We start from the raw sequence: 8441 nt of genomic DNA, 5'->3' as shown, positions 1-8441 counted from the left end.
GGCCGAGGAGTGGAAATGAAAAAGGGTCGCGGAAGGGCCAGCCAGCACCGCGCAGGACCAGGTTGCTAACGCACGTTGGCACTACCGAAAGCAACACACTAAGCAGCTGTTGTCGAGTTTGTTGGCTCCTGCTTTTGCTGCTCCGAAGATTCATTTATTAACCGGTTGGGTTGAAGTACTGTTTGTTTGTTGTCATACCAACATATAAAGCACACAGGAACAGCTTATTTTCAATTAGCTTTATAGGTCCTGACAGGTTCCCTGTTAATAGCTATTAACTGGGTACTTCCTCATGCACGTAGCATTGCTATAACCACAGTGTTTGGCTGACTATAAATGGGCTGCATTTCAAAAACACAAAAAGACAATGCTACGGGGGAACAGGTATGGCAATGGCATCGGCACTAAATATTAACACCTCTGCCAGGTTCAGTTCTGCCTCTGAACTTGCCAACAAGAGGCCTAAGAACAGTACAGCCTGTGCACTATATTTTCGAAAATAATTAGGAATCAGGATGCTAGCTGAACTCATGCCCTCCCTCTTAATTACTGTTTGCTACATGAAACAGATGTCCTGAGCGTTCACTTGGTTTTGTGACAAACCCCAAACGTGGGTGAGGTTTAGAAAGCCTCCGGCATCACGGTTTCAGCCAATGTTAACTGAGCTATGGGGGAGTAATCGTTTTGTCTACTTTTGCACCTAACCAAGCAAAACTTGGCAAAGATGAGCCCATCCTGCAAAGTCGTGGGTTGAAATCTTCCCACATTTCAGCGCTCTGCTTTCGGCTGCGGCTCCGCCCAGGTTCAGCTGCATTTAATTTGGAATTGAGACTCGTGGGATTGGAAGGGGCCTCGGGGGTCGTCCAGCCCTGCCCCTGCATGAATGCAGGGATGCTGCTCCTAAATCATCCCTGACCAATGCTTATCCAGTCTCCTCTTCAAAGCCTCCAGTGAAGAGATGCCATAGCCTCCCTGCGCAGTCCGTTCGGCTGCTTAACACTTCTAACAGCCAGAAAGCCTTGCCTGAGATGTAATCTAAATCTCCCTTAAGGTCATTTAAAGCCACTGCTTTGTGTCCTGCCCTCTGGGGCAAAGGAGAAAAGTTGTTCTCCCTCTTTTTTACAGCAGCCTTTCAAATATTTGAAGGCAGCTGCTATGTCCCCTTCTAGCCGCCTTTTCTCCAGGCTAAACACACCTAGTTTTCTCAACCTTTTTCTCATACAGGTTACATTCCCCTCCCTTTTGTCACCCACCCCTGGACTCTCTCCAGCTTCTTCACATCTGTCTTCAAATGTGGTGCTCACATGTGTCCACAGCAGATAGAAGCTGGAAAAAAAATGTTCGTCCAAACTCAGCCCTCTCGATGTCATATGGCTCTGCCTTCACCTATATCGCTGCTTATACTTCAGGTGGGAAAAAGTGAGGTGCGCTCTTGTTACCTGTTGTGGGATCCCCAGTATTATAATGAATATGAACTGGAACCATGTCATTTGTAGGCTTATATTTAATATTAACCAAGCTGGGATACAAAAATTATGAGCTGGGGTTCCAAAGGTGATCTCCCTATTACTCGCAATGTGTCCTCTGTAATGTGCCCCCTTTTCTAATGGGGGAAGACTCTCTAGATGCACTCCTCTTTTCCCCTCCTACTTCAGGGGATTCAGGGACCTGCCTCTGTGGTGCTCTCCAAATTCCTGATGTGTTAAATGCCTTTCCTCATATGCTGGTAGGTGTGTACAGAACTGGTCTGACCCATTTAGAGGTCCAGGGCTCTACCTGGTCTGCCTGAGACCTTCACTTTCATCTAATCTCACTTTGTTTACTGATATATTTTAAAATTACAATTAGAGCAGAGTTTATCACTGCTCGTGCAGAGACCTCGAAAGTTCATTTTAATCTCTCTCTCCCTCCTTTCAAGTGATATCACTTCCAGCAACTGGAAATAACAAAACCAAATTGATCCCTAGGACAAGGAGATGTAATGCCAGTGGAGTCCGTGAAATTGCACCAGTGTTAAATCTGGTGCATTTAGTGTATTGAGGACTCTTCAGTCTAGGGGCTTATCAGTACGATATTGAAGTGCTACATAAATAAATGAGGAGACGGACTTTTACATGATGAAAACTGGTACAACTTCATTGTCTTCAGTGGGTCAACGCCAATTTATACCAACTGAGACTGGGGCCCTAGATTTATGTACTGCATTTCATAGTGCACTTTATAACACAATGAGCACCTCTGCTCTGATGCGTGCTAATTAGCTGCTGAAGCATGCTAATTAGCACGCGTTGGAGCAGACTCAATTAATTAAGTCTGCTGCAAGTCTGCCGGAGCATGCTAATTAGCGCGCTCCAGCAGCCTCCACTTCATGTGTATTCAGTGTCCCCGTGCTTCAAAACGGTGGAAGGAGCGCTTGAACTAAAGCTGATAGAACAAGCTTTAGTTAAAGCCCCTCCACCACCGTTTTGAAGCTCGGGATGCTGAATACACGTGATGCTGAGGGCACTTCAATTAGAGTGCCTCTCAGAGCCGCTCTAATTAAAGCGCCTCTCCCTCCACCCCGGAGCATGTGCATAGACACCCAATAGCATTATCAACAGTCAACGTGCCTCATAGCAATAAAAAAGTAATCCTTTCTAAACCCTGTAAGATGGGTGAATAAATATAATTATCCCTTCGTTCAAGTTGAGAAGATGGACACAGAAGTGAAGACCACCATTTTGCTGCTTCAGTTTCTTGTTGCTCATTTTGGGCCTGCATGTTGGTGGTCTGGATCACTCCCAATCCCAACTGATGTCTAACAGGAGCTTGAAATATTCAGGATTTCTCAAAATGAGATCCAATCTGCTCCAGGCTGGGCCTTTCAAAATGGACCTGCCCAAAGTAAGAGGATTCCTTTGGAAAATGTTGTTTTGAGTAATTTATCCACAACTGGAGAAAAAACATCAGGGGTCAAAGGCTTGGAAGGCTGAAATTCCTTCATTCGTTGAGTTTTGCCATGGATTCCAGTGAAGCCAGGAGCAGGGTGGGAAATTATGGCACAGAGTCCTATGCTCAGGCCATTAGACCATGCCTTGCTCTAATTAAATCATTTGCAATATCTCATTAAAATTGGTACATTACAATCTATCATGGAAAACCTTAACAGTGACTTTTTTCTTTTTAGTGCAATAGTAGTACTGAATCCAAAAACTGCGTTTAACCAGAGTTCAGATTTGGATCGGCTTGTTTCTCTACCGTGTTAATTCAATGTAGTGAGGTATTTGCTGATAGAGAGAACTAATTTCTTTCAGGCGCAGCCCTCTGACAGGACGCTGCTGCATAATACCAAACTACGGCAAGAGAAGGCAAGATTCTCCAGCAGTGCATTACCTTTCTATACCGAACGTCTGTCAGACTTAATTACCTTTAAAAGCAGCTGGTACTTTGTGATTCTTTGAACTGGCTTTAAGAGATACGCATCTAATGAGAGTTTATGATCCAATTTACGCTGGCATTCCTGTAAGATGAAAAAACAAAAGGGGATTAAAAACCACTGTGATTCTCAGAAACATAGCAAGGGCACAGAGACTTGAACTAAGGTTCAGATAATTGGAGGTTGAAGCATCGATCGATTCATCAAGACAACTTCCAGTTCGGCGTACACCAGATTTCACCATCCAATTCAGATATGGCATTTCCAGGCTGTGTAGAGTATATAAACACCTTTGAATCAGCGTTAAAGTCTATGGACAGGCAAGACTGTGGTTGAAATCTTGCAACTTCTTTTGGTGAAATTTCAACAACCTGATCTTAAAGAACAGACCAGCCCCTTGCCATTTTAATTACAAATTTCAATGAATGCTGACAAGCAAAGAAATCCATCTATCCTTCCATCTGTCTACCAATGGTGTTGTGTAAGACAGTGAACTGAGTAGCTGAGTGCTTCCTTTAATTAAAAGATGGCTACATTAAGATAAATATATTCCTCTGTCTTTTAAAAGTGACATAAATGCAGCAAGAGAGAACAGCTACAGAAGGAAAACAGGAGCTAATGGATTTGCACCACCCGTCCATAACAACTGTACCTGAAAGAAGAGGTTGTCTGCACATTGCCTCCAGAGAGCTTCAGACCTTGGCTTATTCTGACAGTATTTTTCATATATTTGGAGATCCTCTTTCTACGGAGAAAAGAAAAATTTAAGCAACAGATGAAGAAAGAATGTACCCAGCGCCCACCTTTAGTTGTGTCTTCTTTCCTTCTTCCATTTCATCCATGCTCCCTTAACGTATGGTACCCAAAAGTGGATGCAGCGCTCCAGATGAGGCCTCGCCAGTGCAGAACGGTGTGGAAGAATAACTTCCTATGACTTGCATACAACGCTCCTGTCAATACACCCCCATAAGCAGTCGTGTAAATAGGCATGGGGAGAGGAAGGCAAGTGGGGCACTAGCCCCTGGTGTTGACTATGAAACAATGCCAGACTCTCCACTCCCCCTGCCCCCCCAGGAGCTTTTACCATGGAAGAGGTAGCCCTGCACTGCTGGCAATAGGAGTTGGGTAGTACAGCCCTGCACCTGGCAGTACACCTCGGGGGCAGAGAGGGAGGGGGTGATTGTGATAATGCTCCCCTTCCTCCAGGGAGTTTTTCTCACAGTAGCAGCGGCTCTGCACCCAGTGTCATATCTGGGGCGGGGGGGTCAGCTCCCAGGTTGTACACGCCACAGGCTGCCACCTCCAGACTCTCTTTTTCTCTGCTGCTGCTGCCTGGACTCTGCACAGGGAAGGCAGCTGCTATTGCTACTGCTACCACTTTTCTACCACAGCAGCAATAAAATGGCAGCAGTAGCAGTAGCAGCTGCCTTCCCTGTGCAGAACGCCTGGGCAGGTAAGACTTCCCTCCCCTGGCCCCTGCTACAGTGGTCTGCATATGCCCCCCTGCCCTGGATACTATGAGCTTGCTGCACCGCTGCCTGTAAGCTATTACCTTTTCGGCTCATTGTAGCAGAGGGTAGAAACCGCAGAATGGAGAGGGACTAGGAAAGGGGAATCGAGCATTAAAACGTGCTCCTTACCTACAGAAAGCTAAGCGGACTGTGGGGGAGGGGGAAGGAAACTAAGGTGATGCCTAATTAAGAAAGCCACTTCAGAGGGACATAAAAAAGTAGGGGTGCACCGATATATCTGGTGGCTATCGGATCGGCACTGATCGAAGGAGAAACAACGTTATTGGCTATTGGCTTTTTTGGGTTGTTGTAGCTGATAATTATGGCTGTGTGCCTGAAGCATCCTGGCGACCATAGTCTTGTCCCCATTCTCTGCTGCCGGCCCATGCCCATGGCAGACTATAGGTCCCAGAGAGCAACGGGAGGCAGAGCGGGCACTGGGGAGCGGTCACAGGATGCTGCACTAAGCAACAAAGGCACTGTTACCTGCTCCGCCTGCTGCTGTCATGCCAATGCCACTCACGCAGCAGGTACCTGAGCACCAAGCCTGCCATGGAGACATTGGGCTGTGCACAGGCAGGGTAAGGCACTGCATCAGGGACATTCTGCTCCACCCGGCACCTTTGCAAAAGCGGCTTCTTCCCAGCAGCCAGGGGAGCTCAGCTGTGCTGGGCCCACCGGCACTGAGGCAGTGGCATGCTCTAGGGCTCCAAACGCACCTGGCGCCACTGTCTGTGCAAGGGTTCACCCTGCCCACCTGGGACAGCAGCACAGGCTGCACGGGGAGCGGGTAGGAGTCACGGGTGAGGGGGTGACGTACGTGGGAATAAAGCAGTCACCATTTTCCTAATTGAGGGCCAGAATGGGCAGGAGGCGTGCGTGCGTGCGTGCGTGCATGCGTGCGTGCGTGTGTGTGTTAAATGCAAAACAAACAAACAAAAAAGATGTATTTATGTTAGTAGTTTAAAATGCCTTGCACTATTACTAAATATCAGTTATTGGATCGGCATCAGCTGATACAGTTGGCTAATCGTTGGCTATCGGTATTGCACAAGAAAATCTGTATCAGTGTACCCCAAAAGGTTGCGTTTAAACTGGAGAAAAATGAGGGGACAACAACAATTAACTGACAGGTCACTTCCCCTCATGTAGCACCTTCCTGGGCAAAGCTAGAGCTCTGAATGTGCCAAGGCATGGCAAGCTCAGAGAAGGGTCCTGCATCCTGAAAACAGAGGAATAGGGATTTCTTGGGGAAAGAATTAGAGATGGGCCTTGCTCCAGATTCAGATCAAGACCTTCAGCACCAACACAGCTCTGGAGAGTGCAGATCCAAGGCTTCCCACTACCTGCAAGTGCATTTCTACCACGCTCCCGGCCCCTGTATCCCGAGTGCTTTGCAATTCTATGGTGTGTTCCACTCAGGGACCTCAAAAAGCTTCACAAATATTTGTGCTGTTTCCAGAGCACATATGCCCAACTCCATTAAATAGATTGGAAGCTGATGAGTTTATATATTTGAGGGTAGAAATTTGGCCTTTAGCGTATAGCTGGAAGGTTCAAGAATTGCCACAAAGCTTTCACAAAGAGCTTAATTTCTTAAGTGCTCCGTCTCTCAGCTGGCCAAGTGCTGTAGTCACCAATTCCTCTTAAATTTTCCTTTCTTTCCAGGCCTGGCAATATTAACACTAAAAGTGCTCAATCACACCAGGATCTGAGCAGGGTCCTGCAAAATGCTGACTACCTTCCACCTCTGCTCAATCTTCCCGGGGTCAGGCTCTCTTGATCCTTGCACGTGAACCAGTCAATAACACAGCTGGCTTTAAATATGCATCCTAACCTAGCACAGTGGCGATCCAGTCTTTTACCCTTGCCTGGGGCCTAGGTTTGCATGGTGGTAGGCAGCTCTGCACACTGATTGTGGAGCATCCTCAACAGGCTTTGGGAAGAAACAGCGGTAGTGCATCATCCCAGAGTGTGCTGTCCCACTTGCAGCGGGTGCTGCTTTGTGGGATCAATCTGCCAAGCGCTCAGTGCTGTGGCCCTAACCCAGACAAGCACTTCAGCTTCTGCTTCACTTTAAGCACACAAGTAGTCCAATTTCACTCTGAATCCTGTGCTTTGCTAAACTGGTGTCAGAGCGCTTTGCACCGGACAGTCTACCACGTGCTGATTAGGCTTTACCTGTTCTGCCGGAGAACTTCACTTTGATCCAATCTATTATGTGACACCTGTCCAGACTCTCTCCGAGTGGACCGTACAGATGCTGTGGACGCGCCCACACCCTTGCAATGACACAAAAGCCGGTCTGCGGACACAAACCAAGCCATCTTGCTTGTAACCTGGATTAGAAGGTGATGGTGTTTTTCACCAGTTACCAAAACAGGGCTGAAAGTCCAGGTGCGGTCAGACAGGGCCAAAGAGGCCGTTCTAACAAGGACTGCAGTTTACAACTATTCTCACTGGTTTTGATCGATCCCAGCATCACCTTGCCTGAAGAAGCATTCATCTCAGTGAGGTCATGCCAGACCAATGCGGGAGAAAGGCAGCAGTGAATCAGCACGTTCTGGCTGCAAAACAACCATCGGTAAACACTTTATAGCCCAATCCTGCCGCGCTTTATTTGCCCACACAATGTCCTGCTAGCCCCATTGTGCCACTTCAGTAACAAAAGAGCGAGACTCACATCCATTCATGGACAAAGCGGAGGGATCCTATTATTTTAATGCAGCTAATGAACTGCAGGCGTGCTTGAAAGGTTTGCTTGCTACATGAAAGAGCTGCACATAATCTGGTCTTTCATCCTGCCCCTCCCTTATGCGGTCAATGCAAGTTTTCCCACTGACTGCTGGGGATCGGGTACTGGTCCTATGAATTGTCTGAGAAACGGTTAAGAACTGAGACAATGTTCACTTCCACCCAGAGTTGGCCTTTTCAACAGCAGGCCTTTCAACTTTTCCCCTGTGCCAAAGCAAACACAGTCGTAACACTGAGGCTGAGTCAGAAGCCCTTGCTCAGCGGGAAGAAGTGAAAGGCTGCCAGCTTGCAGGGAACACAAACACACAACCAGGCTTTTGTTCGGGTCTCCCAGGCGCTGTGCAACAGAAACGGCACCTCGTCGGGGCTCACGCGGCTCCGTCTAAAAACAGCATATTGGGGAAAGTCCTCAAATCAAAGGCAGTACTGTGGTGGTGAGCAGTTCTCAAGGGAGCAAGGCTTTGCTTTCTTAGCTCCTGGCTTGAATTATGGAGTGAAGCAAACGTCTGATTTAGCCTCTCATTCAAAGGGTGGTTTAGCTGTTTTATCTGACTGGTTCACAGAAGCTGCCAGGCAGAGGAGACAAAAGGCCTGATTTCTATTCACGTCCCCGCCCAGAGAAACCATGGATCTGGACTGGTGTAAGAAGGGGGAGAATCAAGGCCTATTTTAAATAGAGAAGGGCTTGCTCTACGCAGTGTAAATGCAGGGTCTGAGTACACATAGGTCCACTTTAAATTGGTGGAAAGGATGGGTGCTCA

General features: G+C 47.4%; 1 protein-coding gene across 1 annotated transcript in view; it reads right to left on the bottom strand.

The window, feature by feature from the left end:
* The window catches only part of MCF2L2 (MCF.2 cell line derived transforming sequence-like 2), a 219630-nt gene that overhangs the window by 48790 nt on the left and 162399 nt on the right, over positions 1-8441 (bottom strand). Inside the window, exons 19-20 of the mRNA XM_025195968.1 lie at positions 4068-4160; positions 3407-3499 (exon numbers count right to left, since the gene is read on the bottom strand). Coding sequence (XP_025051753.1) covers positions 3407-3499; positions 4068-4160 — 186 coding nt within the window. The remainder of the gene's footprint in view (positions 1-3406; positions 3500-4067; positions 4161-8441) is intronic.

The sequence above is a fragment of the Alligator sinensis genome, unplaced genomic scaffold (assembly GCF_000455745.1).
Source record: "Alligator sinensis unplaced genomic scaffold, ASM45574v1 scaffold301_2, whole genome shotgun sequence".
Lineage (NCBI taxonomy): Eukaryota > Metazoa > Chordata > Crocodylia > Alligatoridae > Alligator > Alligator sinensis.
Note: the sequence above shows the minus strand (reverse complement) of the source record. Positions and strands in the feature narration are given on the sequence as shown.